The sequence below is a fragment of the Rhinatrema bivittatum genome, chromosome 1, assembly GCF_901001135.1.
Source record: "Rhinatrema bivittatum chromosome 1, aRhiBiv1.1, whole genome shotgun sequence".
Taxonomy (NCBI): Eukaryota; Metazoa; Chordata; class Amphibia; order Gymnophiona; family Rhinatrematidae; genus Rhinatrema; species Rhinatrema bivittatum.
The window spans coordinates 56,612,462-56,635,052 of NC_042615.1; the positions used below are offsets into that span (position 1 = coordinate 56,612,462).

The 22,591-nt window shown below is 47.9% G+C and overlaps 1 protein-coding gene across 1 annotated transcript in view; it reads right to left on the reverse strand.

The window, feature by feature from the left end:
• Positions 1–14,974, reverse strand: part of SH3D19 (SH3 domain containing 19) — a 247,586-nt gene extending 232,612 nt beyond the window's left edge. The window contains exon 1 of the mRNA XM_029605834.1: positions 13,995–14,974. Within this exon, the coding sequence (XP_029461694.1) occupies positions 13,995–14,079 (85 nt within the window). The 5' untranslated portion in view covers positions 14,080–14,974. The remainder of the gene's footprint in view (positions 1–13,994) is intronic.
• Between the last annotated feature and the right edge of the window lie 7,617 nt (positions 14,975–22,591).

The window sequence follows — 22,591 nt, forward strand, 5'->3', positions numbered from 1 at the left end:
TTGGTTGGACTGCCTCCCCCAACTAAAAAGGCATTCTGTTGCCCTTGCCAAGGTATTCTGGATTCCTTGTACGTGACGCAGTTGCTTGCTTCCAGCTCGTAAGGCAAGCTCATACAAGCTGCCGAAGCAGCGCAAGCCAGACATGATTCCCAAAATGAGACGAACCACGCCTAGAAGTGAGGCAGGCAGGCAGCGACCCATTTCAACCTTCTGTGAAATGAAGATAAAAATAGCGAGCAGAAAATGAATCCAAAAACTGAAGGATAAGGGGAAACAGCAGAGAGGAAGGAAAATGGGGAGTCTGCTCCAGCAGCTCTCAACAATTAGCCAAAATCAAACTCACAAGCCTCGTGCTTCCAATTCTCCTGCTCCCCCCACCGCTCCATCACAACTGCTTCACTCTCTTGCTGCCAATGCCACTTCTGGTCTCTCTCATCCCACTAATTCCCCCCTCCCCCCCACCTGCACCCCAAGCAAAATTTCCACCATCGCTTCCACTACCAACCCTCCCCCTCCCAGATGGTTCAGTGCCCTGGCACAGGTGTGCAGAGTGCCGCCCTCCAAAACAGAACTGACAGGAAAACTGTACTGAGCAAGAGAGCATACTGGCTCTCCTCCTGTGGATTTCCCTTCCAAATAATCACGGCCACAGTTGCAATTCACAAAAACAACCGGAGAACTGGAATTCAGCATCACTGAGCCAGATAGAGATGGTTCATAACAGGAAGCCTGTTCACAGAACAGAGCCAATTAGCAGAATATCAAAAAGACACTGCTTTAATACAGGGGTGGAATGGTTTGGCTTTCTTTTAATAAAGGCAAATGTTCAAAATCCTCTCTTTCATCTAGCCTGTACAAAACTCCTTCCTTTTCTGAAAAAGGATTTGGGCAGAAAAAGAGTAAAACAAACTTGTTAGTCGTGAAAAGCTTCTGCAGCCTTGGCAGCAGATATGATACTGCCCTCAAACTAGCTTATAATCAGTGCCCTTAGGTTCCCAAGATTCTACAGGAGAAATCACATAATTTGTTAGGATTTGTGGCTCGCGAGAGGGTCCCGCCAGCTGCGGCACTCACCCCCCAATGCCTCGGGCAGACCCCGACCTCACTACAGCATGGATACCACTGACCGTGGCCCAACACCGCCATGCTGCTGCCATCCTGGCTTCCCCCTAAGATGCTTGCACACAGCCTCTACCTTTAAAGGGCAAGCAGCGGGAAAATCTCCGCAGTGCCCTCTGATGATGCCAGCAGGTCCTGACTACTTAAGGGCTCATCAGACTGCCTGCCTCTGCTTCAACAATGGGTCTCTTGCGTCCAGCAGTGCGTGCTGCTCCAGTGTTTGCTTCCTGTCAGTTCCTGCTTCCTTTCTTCCTGCCCTGCCTAGTCCTGCCTTCTCATGCTTGTCTCATCCAGTTTATCTCGTCCATTCTCTTCGTGTGTCTTTGTCCACTCCGGTCTGATCTCCAGGTATCGATCTCTTGCTTTGGACCTGTCCACGTTTGCCTGCCACCTGGACATGACCTCTTGCCCAGAGCTGACCACGTTTACCTGCTCCCTGCCTATCTCCGTGTCTCCAGTGTGCTAACTGGCGTGACCCCGGCGTGCCCTTGGACACTTGCTCTCTTCACCATCCTAGGGACTCGCTTAAGTCCTGAAGACTACCAAAAACCAAGGGCTCAACCTGGAGGGAAGGAGAGTGGTATAGGTGAACCTCCAGACTGTCCCACTACAGGGTGCGTTCTCCAGCTGCGCCTACGAGGCAGTGTCAACTACGCCACAGCACAAAGAGCTCTCTTCCATGCCAATCATTGCAATAATTAATCTGCTGCTGCATAATATGCAACCTGCTGTACAATAAACAAACTTTAATCTCCCCCATGCTAATTCAGTCATCTAAAGGAAGCTACAAACAGGCCGATGCCATATCGGCGTGGGAAAAATGGGCACTCATGATTAAGCACCTACTCCCCCAACACGCGCTGATGGACCTCTCTGGGGCACCCGATGTAATATTTAAATCAACCACCGAGGTAAAAAGAAGGCTCTAGGGGAAACTGTGTGCTCCTTGCGCCTCGTCGGCAGCGGGTGCCCAGAAGAGGTCGGCTGTCATCGGGTTAGGAAAACAGAAGCTCAATTTTACGAGCATCTGTTTCCCTAACCTGTACACAGCCACACAGACACTGGTTAATTGAGCGTTCCTTTCCCTAACCTAACCGCTGGCACAATTTTTTTTTAATTATTTTTTTGTTTAAAGGATGTCCTCCTTTTCGTTCCTCCGACTTAATATCGCCATGGTATTAAGTCAGAGGAAGTACAGAAAAGCAGTAATTTCTGCTTTTCTGTATATATTTTGGGCTGCTAAGAAATTAATGCCTGCTCTGAGGGTAAAAATGTGTGCGTCGGGCGCGCATTTTTTTTTTTCTGGAAATCGGGGGAAGAATAGCTTAACCGCCTCATCATGTATTTGTTGTGTTCCGCGGCTGTGGCGCCCCATGACCGTGGCCCCCTACCTTGGCCGCGGCGTTCCTTCGCCGCGGGAGCCCCGGGGGAGGGCTCTGATTTGGGCCGCCGCTCCCGCGCAGCCTCCGGTGCTGCTCGCTGCAGGGGGAGCAGTCTTGCTCCCCCCTCGCGGCATCCAGCGGCGTCTCTCCTCCGCGGGGCAAAATCCAAGATGGCCGCCACATCCTCCTCTACAAATTTAAAGGGACCTAATCCCTTTAAATGGCTTCACCTGTTCTCTATCAGCAAGAGCAGGGGAAGTATAAAAGGCAGCTTCCTCTGCTCATCCAGTGACTTGGCAACGTCCTTCAGCGCTGTCTAGTCTGCTTGCTTCGGTGAGTTCCTTGAGCTTTGGATCTTGTTCCTGTTTCGTCTTGGTGTTCCCGGTTCCTGACTTCGGCTTGGCTTATGGTGATTCTCTGGTGTGCGACTTCGGATTGGCAAGCGGTGATTCCCTGGCGTGTGACTTCGGACTGGCAAGTGGTGATCCCTCGGTGTGTGACCTCGGACTGGTGAGCAACGACCCTTTGGCACTCGACCTAGGACTCCTTCAAGACTACCATCTCCAAGGGCCCGCCTAAGTCCCAGCAGCCCGGGTCCCTACGGGCTCCTCCTGGGGGGACCACAGACTTCCAGTGGTGAAGACACAGCTCCTCTTCTTGTCTCTTCATCCGCCTCCGCAGTCGCCTCAGTCTCCACTGCCAAGGGTCAGCTGGTCCTGTCTTCTGCTCTGCCTCGCCCACCAGACGAGAAAACCTACGGATCCTCCAAAAGGTATACCTTCCTCCCGTCGGCCAAGGGTTCACAAGCCTGAGCATAACAGTATTTACATGTGATGAGCACTATTACTTTCGCAGGGGGCTGGACGCGCTAATCCCCTTATAGAATAATGGGTTGTGGATGCGCGTCCAAAGCCTACGACCAACCAGGGGTTGAACAGTGCGCATCGGCCTGAAAGTGTCTCCAGGGCTGATTCAATAGCCTTCTCGTTCAACTCCCTGCAACCTTCTTGGCTCCTTGCTCCAGTTTGGCCCCTCCCAGGCAGCCGGCGCAGAACAGGAGGGAAGGGATGAGGCTGAGGCAGAGCATGTAAAAGAAAAGCCATTCTGCTCTGCTTTTTCACCTCAGTGTTCCTATGGCTGTTGTGTTTGGTGATTGTGGAATCTTGTATGCTTTACATTGGTATTTTGTTTTTTTTATTTATTACATTATTGAAACATATTTTCATTTTGTTTGTGTTTTTAGAATTGTAAACTTCTGTTACTTCTATGGAAAGGCAGTATACTAAACTGCCTATTCCAGTGCCTCCCCTTCTGTCACATAATTGCCACAGAATTTGCTAACTCTTGCTGCAGAATCTTGAAAAATCTGCCATAGGAAGCTTGGGGGCTTTGCTTATAGAGTACAACTGTATTAAAACGAGGTATGGCAAAGATAAAACTTGTAGGTCACCAGCTTGGCTCATATGATAGTTTTCAAGAACAGAAGCTTTACTGAAAATTTGTTCCCAACGATATTTAATTTCGCATTTAGGTTGCAGGAAGATAGCACATAAAAGCTGTTCTCATAAACTTAAACCATGGAGAACAAAACTCCTCTGAACCCTGAGCTCTTCCTCCACCTCTCAACTTCTCCAGCACAAACCTGATGACGGACACAGGGCCTGGATGAAGGCAACAGGCAACTGCCTCCAGCACAAAATTCCTACAGGCGCTGCAGCATCACTGCTGTTACCTTGGGCAGACGCAGGGGTATTAGGCGCCCTGGGCAAATCTTCTGCCTTGCGGCCGCTGCCCCCTCCCCCAGTCACGGCCCCCGACTCCTACCTCGTTCGCGCCCGCCGAGCGTGTGCTTCTCTGGGCCGCTGGCAGGTTGGGACGCCATTCACGGGCCCACCTGGTGCTCGTCGGCGCCCCCCTAATCGTTGGGCGCCATAGGCGACCACCTAAGTCGCCTAATGGGATGCGCCGGCCCTGCTGCTACCATTCCTAAATCTGAGCCTGCTGACAGGGCGCCACTTCTCTCCTCCAGCAATCCAGATCACAGCAGCATTAGGGGTGGAGTCTTCTGCAGCCCTCCTGTGCTGAGGAGCCCTGCAGTGCCTTACCCCTCACAGAGGTTTCCCTGGCAACAGGAAGCCCATGCGAGAGGAGGAGGCGGGGAACCACAGGCCCGCTGAAGGCCCCGCGCCGATTATATTTCGTGCTGAGGTGCTGCTATCATCTGAAGCTGGCACCAAGAGTTGGGGGAAAGGGGATGCCCTGGGAGGAGGATTTAGCAGGTGGAATCATCACCCCCCCCCCCTGCAGGGAGAGGGGGAAGGATGACTCCTCTTCCCCTCTCCCCCCTTGCCTATGGGCGCATGCTATCTTAATCTGGCACTGAACAGACACCTGAATTGCAACAACCTTTCCACTCAGGGAGCTGCACAGCTCCCTGAGTGGAACAATCTGGAGTGCCAATCCACTCAGAACATTTATTTTTCTTTTAAATTTATACCCTGCTCTTTTCAAAAAAAAAAGACTCAGAGCAGCTTACAAAAATAATAACCTAACAAAACAGCATGAAACAGCAACATAACAGTAGTGTGCGGGACCAGGTTCCTAATGCTATCTTGAGTAACTGCTTCTACTTAGTCTGTTCCTCTTTGTATTTCTGTCACCTGGGCAATAAATCCTCCAGAAGAACTTCATAAAAGTGAATCATGTTTCTGAGGGCAAGAGCGTGCATGCGTGTCAATGGCGTGCGGTCAGGGCCTTCCTGGGCCCTCATCCATTTTTTTATTTTCATCTGCAGTTGCTTCCATGGGCAGAGTATTGCCCTCCAAACTTAAGGTGACAGGCAGGGCAGGGCAGGCTGCCACTGAACCCATTCTGCAGCGGCCTGGCAGAACAGACACAGACCCCCTAGGTCGATTGATCTGGTCTCCAGGATTCCCAGGCCTTATATACGCAGATGATGTTCATCAGTTGGTGATTACAGCAGGGAAAGATTCAGCTACAGCTATTCGGAGGATTAACGAGGGGTTAGGTCTAATTCTGAAATGGTTTGAGTCACAAACATTGCCTTTAGATATGGCTGTACCTGTGGGAAGTGATGCAGGGATTTTTTTTTTATTCATTGTCTTTACAGGTCAGAGAAATTTCAATTGTTAGGAGCAGTAAGGTTAGAGATTTGGGGGTGATGGTGGATGACTTGTTTAGTCTTGAGCTCCATATCTCTTTTATCATACAGAAAGCCTTTTCTAGACTTAGACAATTTAGGAGGTTAAAAACGGTGTTCTATTTTTCAGGTTTTGTTTTGTTTTTTTAAAGTCTGCCCCTTATTTGACTAATCTTCACCTTTACCAACCCCTTTTCTCCATAGGTTTAGCCCTTGGGTTTGGGGGCCAGCAGGAATTACGCCAGGTCCTAAGGAGTGAAGAAAGTCCAAAGACAGGCCAAAGGTCAGGGTGGGTGGCATGCAGGCATAGACAGATACCAGGCAGGAGTCAGGGCAGGCAGTGTTCGGGTGTAGACGGATTCCAGGTGGGGCAAGCAGCATTCAAGCATGGTCAGGAATCGGGCAAAGTCAAGCACGAGAGAGCAGTCTGAAAGAGCAAGGGTCAAATTAAGAAGAAGGAGGGAGTGAAGCAGGAAGCAAGAATCAGGACAGGTAGGAGGAGAGAGAGGTCCAAGAGGAAGAGGCAGAGACGAGGCTCGAAGCGAGAGAGGAGGCAAGGCAGGGTCCACAGGCTAGGCAAGGCAAAGATGGAGGTAATCAAGGTCAGGGTCAGGGAAGAACAGGAAGTGGAGTGAAATCAGGAGTAGGAGCTGGAACGTGAGCAGGATCAGGATAGCAACATGCACAGCAAAGGCTGAGGCTGGACGACGAGAGAGATTTAAATAGTCTCAGCAGCCGATGTCATCAGTGAGCGCAGTCAGAGAGTTTCCCGCCGCAGGGCCAATGAAAGGCTGCGGTGCACGCGCGACTAGGGAATGGCGCGGTGTGGCCGGAGGCACCCATGCCACGAAGGGTTTCCGTCGGCATCCCGGACAGGGTTTCTGTCGACTGGTCGCCGGACCGTCCTGCAGTCAGCTCCTTGTTACAATGAGGTATGTCTGAGAGAGCTCAGGTAAAGAGAAAAGGTGACTCAACAGGAGGGGAGTGCATGTGGTACGTGAATGTGTCGGGCTGCTTGTGCAGTACATGGAATCTGTCAAAGTTCTTTTAAAAAGACAAATGCCAGAATCTGCTGTGCTGAAAGTGCTACTGTCGCTTTCTAAGTGACTGCTGCCATAAGGATGTGAGGTTTTCAACCAAGGGCAGCTTCTGTCACTCATCCCTCTCATAGCATATGGTAGAGTAGAACTGCCTTATAAAGATCTGGAACAGACCCTTTTAACAACATTTGCTAGTTGGCTAAATCTCCTCAGATATTCCACAACCAGAGCCCAAACCTTAAAATACATAAGCAGCGTCGCACACAACAGGATGCAGGGTAAAGGGTTTTCGAGGCATGCCCCTGGTTCATAATGAGCAACAATTAACAAAAGGAGGAGAGCGTGAAACAATTAAAGCAGTCCTTACTAAACATGGTAGTGCAAACGACTAATTTTTATTGCAATGGTGAGACTCCATAACTTCTCGGCATAAAACAAGGTCCATTAAAACAGAATAATGTCCCCTGACATGGAAACCATGTTTAACTCAGAGGGCTGCATCGGGAGGGACCACAGAGTGTGCTTCAAATACACCAAAACAAATAAAATAAACAAATAGTAAGGACTGATCAGAGAGGAAATACAGCATGGCTAAATATGACACCACAAACAATATCACAAAAAAAAAATATATAAACCACTTTACATTGTCTGTGCTTAAAGCACTACATCCATCTTTATAATGAAGGAGACTTAACCCCATTTATTGCCCCTAGCTTATAATGAGCAACACCCAGAAAATGCATCAAAAACTGTAGTCCATATCCTGGAGTGAGTTGTTTCACTTCTGAAATGGCAGAGGTGAGAGGAACTAAAAGAGACTCAGCAGAGAGGTGCTGTGTGCTCCCAACCTCAGATTATATAAGTACACACAACATCCTTTTTTAAACTACACCTTGTACGGTATCTAAAATGTTTTATCCAAAAATGACTTTAGAACAGTGGTACAAACACAAATAATGATTACAGTAATGCCTCATATATGGGTCTTCCGAAAAGAAAGATACATCTAACTGGAAAGTTGCCCTGCACAGCTGGTATGCAAATTGGGCTCTGCCCTTCTCCCTCCCCATACTCTACAGTTCTGTCTCTCTCCCTTTCTGTCAGGCCGATACAGTAAAGTTCGCGGGAGAGCGCCTGCTCTCCCGGCGCGCGCACAGGCCACTCTCCTGTGCACGCGATTCACTAAAATATTCAAATTAGGGCCTGCGGTAAAAAGAGGCGCTAGGGACACTAGCGCCTTTTTTTTGACAGGAGCGGCGGCTGTCAGCAAGTTTGACAGCCAACGCTCAATTTTGCCGGCATCGGTTCCCAAATCCGCTGACAGCCACGGGTTCAGAAACCGGATGCCAGCAAAATTGAGCGTCTGGTTTTCAATCTGCGAGCCATGGGCCGATTTTAAATTTTTTTTTTAAATTTTTAATTATTTTTAACTTTTGGGACCTCCAACTTAACGACTTAATATCGCCATGATATTAAGTCTGAGGGTGTACAGAAAAGCAGTTTTTACTGCTTTTCTGTGCACTTTCCCGGTGCTGGCAGAAATTAACGCCTACCTTTGGGTAGGTGCTAAATTCTGAAAGTAAAATGTGCGGCTTGGCTGCACATTTTACTTACTGAATCGCGCAGGAATAATTAATAGGGCCATGAACATGCATTTGCATGTTGCAGGCGCTATTAGTTTCAGGGGAGTTGGACGCACGTTTTCGACGCGTGTCCGCACTGTACTGTATCGGCCTGTGTAAGGGATCTGAGCTCCGCTCCACTCTCTTTCCCTGTACTCCAGCTTTGCCCCACTCTCTGTATTGTCCAATCCACTCTCTACCAGCACAATTGGAAACTGAGCTTCGCACCTCTCCTCAGCTGTACTCTCCAGCTCCGCCCCTCTCTCTCTCTCTCTGAAGTCAATCCATTCTCTACCACAACATACTACACCTGAGCTCGGCATACACTCTACTATTACACATCTTACCTTGGATAGGCTTTTACTATTAGTGTATTAAAATTGAAAATATGATGGCAAGGTTGATTACTGGTTACTTATGAGATGAGCACAATAAGGTTTTACCTTATATATATATATTTGTTGACCTTTATTTCTGTACACATAGCCTTGGCGGTAACCTCTTGCCATGTCTGCTTTACTCAATACCAGTACTTTCTTGGGGTTTAGTCTTTGATATCCCCTGCTCTTGACATCCTCAGACAATAAACTGGTGATGGCTTTGAAGATACCCCTGAACAGAAAGAGTGGGGTCTGTGGTTTATAAGCCATTTCACCATTCCAACAATAGGAACACAGAAAGCAAGCTCTGCCAACAGTCAATGGAGCAGATAGGGCCTGGAGATCACACAGCACACTTCTGCCAGAGACTCTTTATAGCCGTTTTTATTGTCTCCAAGGATTTATACGATGTTGTCACTAAGCCACCAGGTACTGCCCAGTAATAAGTCATAAAGTTCTGACTAACCACATTATTTTTTCAAGAGGACCACTTCAGCGTGAGGTGCCCCATTAAATTACCACGCAGTATATAACAAGCTCTGCATAGACTACAAGAGGCTGCATACATTTGTTGAAACATGGTAACCCTTGAGGATTAGAAGAAAATCTGATTTGTACGTCTCATATTTCCAGTCCTTCCAGCGGGGGGGGGGGGGGGAGAGCAACTACTGCTCGGCAAAGGCATGAGGGGGGGAGGGGCACAGCCATGCAGAGCAGAGTTAGCAGGAAGACTGTACTGTGAGCCTGTGCGCATGCTCACAGTCACCGCAGCAGCCCCCATCCCCACCCCCTGCAAGCATCCTAGGGAAACCATGGTGGTGATCGCGATTGCAAATACACCACTTGCAAATCCTGCAAAAAGTATTCCGTTCGGCTGACGCATGCTCTGTTTATAACTATGCTGAACGTTTAAAATATGCACGAAAAGGGAGCGATATTTACCCTTCGTATCATTGCTTTTATGTACTGATTATATCAGACTGTATAATGTTTCACTGCTGCATTTTCATTTCTTCCTCTTCTTTCACCTTTTTTGTCAACGGGAAGCTAAGCCAGCAGAACAAACAGAGAAGTTATTCTTGAGCTACCGTAGCTATGGAAAACGCAGGGCGGTCTTAGTGTGACCTCCTGGTGTTCATGAAGTTTGAAGGACTGATAATAATGACTAAAGTCAAGCATGTTTTTCCCCAGGTAACTTGAAGAGGAGCCTGCCAGTAGAGGCTGGCACTCGCGCACAACTGGGCTGAGATTCTGTGGCGAGCAGGCCACATGTATGCAAAGTGGGACCCGAATTCAAGCCAGCAGATAAAGAGCACACAGATAAGGGAACCCAGGTGTTAAACGAAGAAGGGCTTTTCCCAGTTTGTGTCTATGGGGGGGAAAAAAAACTGCTTAGTGCATAGGGCTCCCCTCCCCCTAAGCCGTTGCCTCGCCCTGCCCTATAAAAAGTTTGAATGAAAGAGCCAGGCAGAGAGAGAGAGAGATGAATAAGAGAGGGGCGTTTTGTTTTATCTCACACCAGCAGCCCCAGTGCTCTTTTCTTCTCTAAGAGAAACATCAGGGAGAGCAAAGTTAACTGAGAATGGAAATGACTCACCAGTCTAAGTAAACATACCTTTCCAGTACCTGTGAAAGAGTGGGCTGCCTTATCTCAAGGCAACTCATTACATTGGCATGAACTGCGGGTCTCCAGGCCTGTCAGGGAAGTTATTCCAGACACACTTTTTTTTTTTTTTCTGTATGTTCACAAGTTTGTCCAGAAACAGTCTTGCCACTTAGGGCCTGCCTCCCTCCCCCACCCCGACAAACAATGGCAGAAAAGCTACAGGTGTTGGGGGGGAGGGGGTGTTCTCTTCCTATCATGGGGGCTTCCATATAAAATGTTGTTATTACTTCCACAGTAACATTGAAATGAATTTTGTATTTGATTTTTACCAGTCTGTGCCTTGCTCCCTTCAATAAGTGCTACCGGACAAACAAGGAAAACATTTTTTTTTCATTTTCATTGTTCCTAGATATCAACAAATATCAACAAATAAAGGGGGTCGAGGGCTTCCAGTAAGGGGGAAAAAAAACCCCAACACAAAACAAGCGAAGCCATTCTTTCGGAGGGCAGTGACAAAAAAGTGTTTCCAGTGTGTACCTTCCAAATGTCTCCGTGTCACTGGTGAAAAATGTGAAAATACCGCTGTCTGAAATGGCTTTTGAATATCGACCTCCACTTATATGCATACAGTGCTTGCTTACTGTCCCAGCACAAAGCTTTTAAGCTCAGATCGTGAATATTCTGTAGAGCTGAACATTTTTCTTTTAAGCATTTTGTCCAGTCCTTTCTTAAAAACAACAAACCCTGTATCTGTCTCTCTATCTGTATCTATACATACACTGTAGGTGCATATTCTACACATTGTATATATGCAACTAATAAAATGATTAAACAGAAAATACAAATATTGGTTCGACCTGGTGGCAAGTGCGGTGTGCTGCCAGGTGGAGGGGTCAGGCCTCTACTTCCCCAAACCTGCAGGGGATGGTGTGTTGGTAACCCAAGGGAATCTCGGTCACTGCTCAACGGGGTCCTTGTGAGCCGCGTTTCAGAAGGAGCCAGGGCACGTAGTCCATGGCCAGGGACCGTCACCGTGATAAGGGGGGAATGCAGCTACTTACAAATGAAGGCGCATGGGCACAGTGGCTCAATAGAGACCAGATTACGACTAAGCTGGAAGCCCAGAGAAATGGCAGGAAACCGCCAGGGTAGAAATGATGAATAGGACAACGTGTCTGTCAAAAAATAAATGTTTGCTCCTAAACAGTGCGTTCTTTCCGAAGTTGGAGTCACAGCTGCACTAACACACTTATCACACAGCTGAAGAGGAAGTCCTCCGCAGAGGGCTGAAGGTGATAATGCCTCCCTATGCAGCAGGAATATTCATCAGCTAATTACACATGGTAATATTTATTTACTCCAAGCAAAAGGCAAAGACACCAAACCATATGGCAACTCGAAATGATCGGGATAATGCCCATGTGCTAAATTCACAACAGATATTAAAACAGAATTCTAAATTCAAATCAAAACATTAACTGGAAAAACTTTGTTTTTTGGGTTTATTTTTTAAATCGCTGTATTAACCTTGAGCCTCAGGAGCCTTTTAGAGTTTGCCTTGTTCTTAAGAGTCCTAAAAGTGATTTAGCTCTACAGAACACTGTTTGATTGAATCAGATTTGTGGAAGGTTGAACAGGAAGTTACTGTGAGTTAATATCCCCTGAATCTGGCTGGTAAGTAGTGCTGGTTGCTACCGTTACATTTTCTCATTAAGAGATATTCAATGCAGCAACAGGCTGCAGGACTGTTCTTCTGCACAATTTCCTCCTCTTTCTCACTATAACTTTATTTTGTATTTTACTCCCTCCTCTGTACAGTTAGCAGGAGATTCGGGACAGTACAACAGTCCATGAGCAAACTTATCAGCCAGACAGAGTGGCCACCAGTTTAAATCCAACTCCAGGTCAGAAGCAGCGCCGGGAGCATTTGCATTGTGTCAGATTTATTCCAGTCTGTGAATTCTGCTGGACACCTGTCATCGGCTTGCGACAAAAGACACAGGAGAGAGACTAGGACTATGCCTGGGCCTTCAGGTCCTTATCTGCCATCCTATTCTGTTTCTGTGTTTTCAGACAAGCAGGACAGGGATGCTGGGCTTTGGCAGAAGTGATATGTGAAAAAAAAACCATTCATCTACAACCAATATCTACTTTGAAACAAACCCAGTAAAGAAGTTGAAATAAGTACGGAAAGTAATTAAAACCGAGGCTGATCTCAGCTTGGGTTGACAGCACTTAGGAAATGACCAAAATAAAGCAGAGGACAGCTGATCTTTGACCTTACATAGAAACATGATGGCATAAAAGGACCATACAGCCTATTCAGTCTGCCCATCCAAACCAACTGCTCAGCTCTACAATCCCTACCACTCCCTCAGTGATGCCCTGTGCTTGTCCCATGCTTTCTTGATGTCACATACTGTCCTTGTTTCTACCATTTCCAATAGGAGACTGTTCAGCACATCCACCACCCTAAATTCTGTTCTCATATGCTTTACATTGAAGACCACTGACCATTTTAGTAGCCCCCCTCTGGACAGACTACGTCCTGTCTATATTCTTTTGAAGGTGCGGTCTCCAGAATTCTATGCAGTATTAACATAAGAACATAAGAAATTGCCATGCTGGGTCAAATCAAGGGTCCATCAAGCCCAGCATCCTGTTTCCAACAGAGGCCAAAACCAGGCCACAAGAACCTGGCAATTATTCCAAATGAGGTCTCACCAAAACTTATACGGGGCAATATCATCTCTTTTTATCTGCTGACCGATGCTCCCCCTATGCCTCCAAGCATCTTTCTGCCTTTGCTCTTGCCTTATCCATCTGTTTGACCAGATAATATCATCCCCGGATTCCATCCTTGGTTCATGCATAGAAGAATTTCCTCTCGAATGCAAGACCCTGTATTTTTCAGCATTAAATCTTAGCTGCCAGATTCTAGATCAGGGGTGGGCAAATCCGGTCTTTGAGGGCAGGGACGGATTGGCCTATCGGGGGATTGGGCATCCCCCCCCGGTGGGCCGGTCGCTCTAGTCACGTGGTCTGTCGAGTGCGGCTGTGACAGAGCCGTGCTCGGCAGACCACGTGGTATCTCCTGGGCAGTGAATGCCCAGGCCGGTCGTCATCGGGAATCCGCCCCTGCTTGAGGGCCACTAACCCATTGAATTTTCAGGATATTCCTAATGAACACAATTGAGGCAATGTGCATGCAAAGCTCTCTCATTCATAGTCACTAGGGATATCCTGTAAAACTGACTGGCTGGTGGCCCTCAAGGACCGAAACTACCCTTCCCTGTTCTACACCACTCCTCAAGATTGGCTAGATCTCTGCTCAAGTCTTCCACACCTTACTGGGTGTCTATCCTGTTGCAGATTTTGGTATCATCTGTAAAAAAAAAAGACAAATCTTTCTCCTCCTGCCTTATTGCTTCTGGAAATGTTGAAAAGAACCTGGTCCAAGGATGGATCCCTGCAGTACCCCACTAGTAATGCCCCTCTCCTGGCAGTGAACTCTATTTACCACGAACCTTTCTCACGGCCCAACCAACCAGTTTCTAATCCAGTCACTCTCTCTCCCTCTGCCAAAGTACAGCCTGGTCCCATAAACACAAGGGCACCGTCATAAAACCCTAAGAAAGGCGCAGATCAAAGGAGGCCACAGGCCGACTATAACTCTGATTACCTGCGGCAGAGCTCCGGCTGCACCTCCTGCCTCTGCGGAGCTCTCGCAGCTCCTCCTCGTCCTCCTCCAGCCAGGCTTCAGCCATCAGCAGCCGAGCCGCCGGCGGGTGGCGCTCATCGGTAGACACGCAGGCCCCAAAGGGAAGGCGGCTGCGCGCAGCCCGAGGCGACGATCCCGCGGGAGTCAGCGCAGCTGCACCTCTCACCCCGATCCCGCGGGAGTCAGCGCATCTGCACCGCAGCCGGAGGGCGGCTCCGCCCACCCCGATCCCGTCGGCAGTCAGCGCATCTGCACCGCAGCCAGAAGGCTGCACCTCTCACCCCGATCCCGCGGGAATCAGCGCATCTGCACCGCAGCTGGAAGGCTGCTCCACCCCCCCCCCCCTCCGATCCCGCGGGAATCAGCACATCTGCACCGCAACTTGCTCCTCACACCCCTCTTCCTCGCTCTCGTTTTCACCTCGCGCTGGAATCGTGTGCTATTTTATTTTTTATATAACGCTACCCTCTCTTCCCCGTAGAGAGCGGCAGATCCGGGAGCGGGCAGTAGCCCGCGCGCAAACTTGCGAGAGCGGCGGCGATCTGCTTTCCGTGCACTTTCTAAATATTCCGGTGTCAACAGGAAACTGGGCCGAACTGAAACAAAAGGAGGAGGAGAGGAGGTACCTGCGGCGGGGAGGTAGAAAGGGGCTGGATCGGGTTTCCAGGGCAGCGCTGACTCGTTTTTTATTTCCTCTCCTCTACCCTGGCATCTGCTGCTATATTCTTTTTGCACTGCTCTCGGGGAATATGTAAAATGCAATGGCGAAACGACCTCGGACCTGGAAAACAAAGCGTATGCGGTTGGCACATTAAGGTACCGATCCGGAATTGATAACATCTAAAAGGCAGGATGAGAGGAGGCGAGCAGATATATATTGCTGCTGTCTGAAATCATTGCGACGCAAAGGCATTTCGGGTGAAGTTAGTAGCATGCAGACGATTTAGAGGCTGAACGGGAGAACGTTTTAGATCCTGCACTTGTATTTAATGTTAGCAAGGCTGCACACAAGATCGATGGAGTAACGAGTGAAATATGAAACCTATAACACTGCACTAGGCTCAGGCAGTGGTGATTTTCTACCAGGTCACCAATCCGGAACCTTTTCCAACTTGCTTCCTTTTTCCTATTGGGAAAAAAAAAAGTGGACGGTGGAGACTTCCACTGAATCTTATCTGGTGGCATTTTTTTTTTTATCACCACTGGGGGACACAGCCGAGTCATCGGCTGGAGAGGAAACCAGGCACGAGTGAGCAGGACTACAGCCAGGATAATCACAAGAGTTACATAGAAACACAGAAATATAGAAATGACGGCAGAAGAAGACCAAACGGTCCGTCCAGTCTGCCCAGCAATCTTTCATTCCTCCCCCCCCCCCATACTTATCTGTTACTCTTGTCCCTTGTAAGTGACTTTTTTTGTTCTATTTCTCTTCCACCCCCCCCCCCCTTTCGCCATCGATCTATTTTCCTTCCACTCCCGCCATCAATGTAGTTAGCAGTGCTGGAGCTGCATCTAAGTGAAGTATCTAGCTAATTGCCTTCATATCAAGCTACTCCCAAACATGTTTATCCAGCCTGTGCAACTCAGTCCTTGTTGGTTGTTGTCTGAATATAAATCATCTTTTCAACATTCCCCCAGCCGTTGAAGCAGAGATCTTTTCTTCATTTCCCTGCTGTTGAAGCAGAGAACTATGCTGGATATCATTGAAAGTGAAGTATCAGGCTTATTTGGTTTGGGGTAGTAACCGCCCTATCAAGCAAGCTACTCCCCTGCTTTTTGTGGATGCAAATCCTTTTTTTTTCACATTTCCTCTTGCCTTTGAAGCATAGAGCAATGTTGGAGTCGCATTAACGGTGTGTATGTTAGTTGAAGTGTATCAAGCAGGGTGCTTTATGTTCGGGATACTTCTGTTTGCTTGCTGTCCCCAGTTGGCACTGTAATGATTCATTTATTCTTATTTGTGATCTGCCTTTCAAAAAATATATGCTTAAAGTGGCGAACATCATCCTACATGCATACTGTTGCGTCCGTCGGTCCTAGATGGCTTCGCCCCGTTTGCCTCACCTTATTCACGGCTCCTCCCGCTTACCTAGGAAAGATGGCTACTGCCGCATCTTCAAGCCAACCTCTCTGGCGACCCCGGAACGGCTATGGTGCAGCATCCGGCCATTGCTCCTCCCAGGTACCTACTAGGGTGCGCGCAACCCACATCTTTGAACCACCCTTGACGCGAACCTCGAGGGCGTTCCCGCATGCTGACGTCACGCCATCCGGGTATATTACCTTCACTAATTTGCTAGCTCATTGAGTTAGCAAGGACTCAAATCCATTCCTGTCTACGCTACTCTGCCACTTCCGTGCTGCCGCAGGAAGCTCTCTCTCTGCCCTTCGGGGTAACTGCTAACCTGAGTACCCGCTCCTCGGGGGCCCTCTGCTTTATTTCAGGTGCCTTACAGGGAACAGGTACTCGCTCCTCGAGGGCCTGCTCTCCCTGCCTCGGTGCCTGTACCTTCTACAACGTACCTGGTGGAATCGCATACCAACAGCAAACACCTACAGGCCGATACAGTACAGTGCACTCTGGTGGAGCGCACTGTTAACCCGCGTTTGGACGCACGTTTTTGACGTGCTAGCTTTATCCCTTATTCAGTAAGGGGTAATAGCGCTTTGAAAACGCGCATCCAATCCCCCGAAACTAATAGCGCCCACAACATGCAAATGCACGTTGATGGCCCTATTAGTTATTCCCGCATGATACAGAAAGTAAAATGTACAGAAAGTAAAAACTGCTTTTCTGTACACCCTCCGACTTAATATCATGGCGATATTAAGTCAGAGGCCCCAAAAGTAAAAAAAAAAGTAAAAATTAAAAAAAAAAAAGTAAAAATTGGCCCAGGGGTCGGAAGATGGACGCTCAATTATGCCGGACGCTCAATTATGCCGGCGTCCATTTTCAGAACTTGTGGTTGTCAGCAGGTTTGAGAACCGACGCCAGCAAAATTGAGCGTCGGCTGTCAAACCCGTTGACAGCTGCCGCTCCTGTCAAAAATGAGGTGCTAGGGACGCGCTAGTGTCCCTAGCGCCTCCTTTTACCGCGGGCCCTAATTTGCATAGGCCACCCTCCTGAATTGCGTGCCCAGGAGAGTGGCCTGTGCGCGCGCCGGGAGAGCAGGCGCTCGCCTGCTCTCCCGCGTGTTTTTCTGTATCGGCCTGCTAGTGAGTACTCTAACTCTCAGTCTATCTCATCCACAGTATCTCCTCACTGGGAGACCTGCTGTGGAACCTCCTGACGTCATCAAGGAGAGAAGGGCTCCCTCTGCCGAGGTCCCTGAGACTGCAACTACAGACTGCCTCACTACTGCCACCTCTGGTGGAGATCTTCAAGCTGTCTAATAAAGAACTATCTTGTGTTTTGTGTAGTACGAGTCTAGCCCAGTGCTGTGGCTCCTCACGGGGCTCCTCCCCGTGGGCATGGTCATCTCCACAGCACCCAAGGATCCACCAAAACAAACGTAACCACAACACATAACACTGAAATAAATAGGAAACCAATTCAATATATTTGACTTAAAGCATTAAAACATAATTAAAAAAATAACCAGAGAAACATAAAATATATCATAATAATAATACAAAGCATGTGGCCTGGTGTCACAAATTACATTTTAAAACAATTAAGGAAAGCATGCAGAGGCATGGCTTTTACTATGTTGCCTCAGTAGGAAAGCATTCCCAGTGAAGGCAGAAAAAGTCCCAAGTGGTCCATCCCGTCTGCCCAGCAAGTTTATTTACTTATTTCTTCATGCAGGTTACCCCTATGCCTTCTGTTAAGGCAGTAGCTGCTGTTCTCTGCAAGTTACTCCTTTTCTTCATTTCCATCCTTTATCCCAAGCCATTTTGAATTCCATGACTGTTCTTGTCTTCACCACCTCTTCTGGGAGGGAGTTCCATGCATCCACCACCCTTTCTGTGAACAAATATGTCCTGATGTTGTTCCTTTGAGCTTCATATTATGGCCCCTAGTTCTACAGCTTTCCATTGGAAAAGATGAGATTCATGTGCATCATTCATATCTTTCAGATATTTAAAAGTCTTACCATTTTTCCTCTGTCCCTTCTCTCCTCCAGGGTACACCTATTTAGGTCCTTCAGTCTCATCTCAAAGGTCTCCTACTGCAGATCCCACACCATTTTGGTTGCCTTTCTTTGAACCATTTGCATCCTGTCTTTATCCTTTGTGTGATACTGTCTCCAGAACTGAACATAGTATTCCAGGTGAGACCACACCAAGGACCTGTACATGGGCATTATCACCTCCTTTTTCCTGCTGTTATGCCTCTCTCTGTGCAGCCCAGCATCCTTCTGTGTTGCACCCGTCGGTCACAGACGGCTGCGACCTCTCATGCTCACCTCCTTTTTCCCTGCACCATCAATCCTAGGAAGAATGGCAGCCTCCGCCAACCAACACCGACCTCCCTGGGTCGGCGTGGGCACTGCCAACTGCCATCTTGACTCCGGAATCACCTAAGGCGCGTACGCGGGCCTCCTTTGTACACATCATGGCAGGAACCTCGGGGGGCGTCCCATCCCGATGACGTCAACTCACTGCTGTACTTAAGCTGATCGTCCCCCTGCTACTATGAATTAGCAAGGAGTTTCCTTGTTGCTGAATCCGCTCCATTTGTGGACTTCCAGTTCCTGTTTTCTCTCTTGGCATGTGGACACTCTGGGTACCCACTCCTCGGGGGGCCTATCTGCTCCTCGGGGGGCCTTCCAGCCTTGGACTACCTGACCCGCTTCTCGGGTCATTCTCCTGGATCCATCATTTGTGATTACCTTACTACAGACTTCTACGATACCAGCTTTACTGAAGCCTCTGCGGTGTACCTCGTGCCTCGGGCCACTACCGACCCTCTTCAGTACTCCTTGTTCCAGTACCCCCTGTGTTGCAGGGTATTGCTGCACCAGCTACAAGATCCACTTCCGGGTTCCTGTACCTCAGACTGCATCATCTTCAGTACAGTCATCTTCGGTGTACCCCGCTCTGCGGGCCACTACCAGATCTTCATATATCTGATATCCTGGGTATACCCCACTGCTCAGAATTGTATTAATTGCATCTCCCTGCTCCGCGGGCTCTGCCATTCTTTTCTCCATAATAAAGTCTCCATTTACAGCTGTGTCCTATGCCGCTGAGACCGCGCCTACCAACGGTGAGGCCCACAGGGCTCCTCCCTGTGGGCGGAGACACCTCTCACCTCCGCCCAGGGTTCTCATCATTACAAAAACATAACACTCTGGTCTCAGCCACAATCTTGTCACATTGCTTCGGCAATTTCCGACCCTCAGACACTTTCCCTAAGGTCTCTTTCCTGCTCCATCCATGCACATCAGTCTTTGGCCTCCAACACATAGGGATCTTTTGAATTTCTGCACCCCAAATGCATGACTCTGCACTTCCTGGCACTCCTCAAGGTTTGCCATAGATAATTACCTTTTTTCCCCAAACCAAACATGTATTTTAATTATATTTATCCCTTTAAACCACTTTTCCTCCATCTTCTCATGACACAGGTCCTTTCCCCTCTGGTGCGTGTTTGTGTGGCATCGGCTTGACCTCGTGGCATCATCTTGGGAAGGAACAAAGACATGAGCGCAGAATGCTTCAGAGAAAAGGATCGCACGTGGAAAGTGAGGGAAATAGGATGTTCAGGAATGTTAGACCCTCATCCTACACGTGGTCTAAAGGCAGAAAATAGTGGAGAAAAAAGGAGTTTGGCCTTCTAACTTTAGGTTTACACCAAAGCTACGGTATCTGAATGTAATCCGCTTTGAAAGGCAGCACATAAATAAATACATTTACTGCCAGACCTCAGTTACCTCACTGTTTTGCATGGCTGCATTTCAGCTGTCTGTATTTATTTTTCGGGGGCAATGTGCAGATTTACATTTTCCAGCTTTGTTACTTCTATGTGTTTCAGATAACATGGTGAGATGGAAACATCATACATTTTCTACCTTGATTTGCTCTGCTCATCCAACAATAACACTCAAATGCAGTTTTTTGTTGACTGGGGGCTGTCATAAAGGCAAATAGAATTTTGGGAATTGTTTGGAAAGTTTACAGAAAAACAACAACAACCCACAACTGTTTCCTGTCTTTTATCCAGTTACCAGTTCACAGTAGGACACTGCCTATGACCTCCCAATTTTCTGAGGAGTCCGTAATGAGAGACTTTGCCAAATGCCTTCTAAAATCCCAATACTTTATATCAAACAGCTCACCTTTGTCTGCATGTTTATTTATACCCTCAAAAAAATCTAGTATTTTCATATTTATTTATTTATATGCTATCGTTCTGGACAAACAAACTTCCCTTTACAAAATCCATGTTGACTCTTCTCCCCCCCCCCCCCCCCCTATTTGTGGGCAATAAATCTGTTTTTAAGATTAGTTTCGACCATTTTGCCTGGCACTGATGTCAGACTCACCAGCCTATCGTTTCCCAGTTCACTGAGCCCTTTTTAAAAATTGACATCCCATTGACTCGCCATTCTTCTGGTACCATGGTTATTTGAAATGAAAGGTGGCAAATCACCAGAAAAAGGTCTGTAATTTCATGTTTGAGTTCCTTCAGAACTCTGGGTTTAATACCATCCGATTCCAGTGATTTGTTATTCTTTATTCCATCAGTCTGATTTATTACGGCTTCCAGTTTCTCAGTAATTTTGTTTAGTTGCTCAGAGTCCTCACCATCAAAAAATGTTTCTGGTATGGGTATGACTTGTGAAGTACCAAAGCAGAGACCTCCCTACGTTAATCCTTGTTCATAAAAAGGAGGTCCATAAACTTCCACTCACACCTAATTTTATCACTTCATTCCCACCATTATTTCCATGAACAAGGCATCAGAAAAATGGTGGTATCCAAATTTTACATTCACCACCTCTCGCCACGAAATGGGCCCCAAGCAGTATCAGCAATGGACGCCCAAACTATCACTCCTCTGCCGGTTCAGTGGGAAAAACCCCTATATGAGTCCTGTGTTGATTTTTATTTTTATTATATTACCAAAACTCCTTAACATTTTTTTTTACTTATCTCAAAACAAAATTCAAAAGGTCCCATCGTTTGTATTCCACATGACCACCTAATTCAGATTACCTGACATGAGTTCATGTTTCGGTGGACACAACCATCTATTTCAGGAGTTACTGTTCTAAAAATAACATACAAATAAAACAAAAACAACAACAAATTTCAACAGCTCTCCACAAAACAAAAATTAATAAAAATACTCTATATAAAGAAGGACACAAGCATTCAAACAACACACCAACGCTCCAGACACCTCACCTGATTTATTCATGGAGACCCTTCTCACTTCACGGAACTTATAAACTGGCAAAACACTCAAAACAAACCACGCAAACACACCACATTTATACACTGTTGAGGAGGCTGTTTTACCTTGGGTGAATTTAAACAGAGACCTAAAGAAACGGGTATTGCTTTTGTCAACAGAGGTTACCCCTTATCAGTGGTAAAATATGCATATAAAAGGGCTTGGTGGACAAATGTCTTAGAGAGTCAGGCCTGGATTTAGGCATAGGTAACATAGACATTTGCCTTGGGCATCAAATTTTGAAGGCGCCCACAAACCTACAGCTCTTTGATTTCCAGGGGCAAAACCCCTATGCGCAGTCCTTTGGCTATGGACGCCGTGCTCTAAAATCCGGGCCTGCAGAGAATGTTTCCAAAACCCCCACTCCTGTCAAATAAAGGCAGACTACAATCTGAACCAATCCTTTATTAGAAGCTGAAACCTGGGGCATCTCCTTGCCAACAAAAGGAATGCAAAAGCACGTGTAAACCATGCAATAATAGATACAATCACCAGATTTCATGGACAACAGAAATGCGGGAAGGGGCGTAAAGGGAGGACTGAGTTAGAGCTCGCTCTTTGAAATAGCATTTTCCCCCGTTCCTACACGCCGAATACCAGGAGGAAGGGAAGGATTCGGTTTGAATCCTCTGCGCTCACCCCATCCACCCCTTCTCAGCCTACCATCGAGGGCTTTTTCACTCTGTCGAATGCATCGACCCCAGGAGGGAGGTCCGCTGTGGAGCCGAGGGAAGAACACACCCTAGCTCTCCAGGACACGCAAACATCTTTGAGCCTTGGGGCTCCTGAGACTCCCCCCCCCCCCCCCCATTCCACGCCACTACACGGGCCCCGGGTTGGGCTTCACTGCAGTTACAGACGGACGAGAGGCCGACGGCAGAGGCAGGCCCCGGGTTATCCGGCGTGGATTTCTCACCCGAAGTTGCTACAGGTGTTACGATTCTGCCCGTGGCTAGGGCCTCTGGCAGCCTCTCACCTTCTGCCAGCTAGCTTTTCTGAACTCCGCTGCCGTGCTCCGATGCGGCCAGGAGGCCGCCGATGCTGTCTTCTCGCGGCAGGAGCTGCCGACGTCGCTTCTCCACCCTGCAGCCAGAAGCCGCAGATGCCGCTCCCATGTGGCCTGGAGGCCGCTGACGTTGCTTTTTCGCGG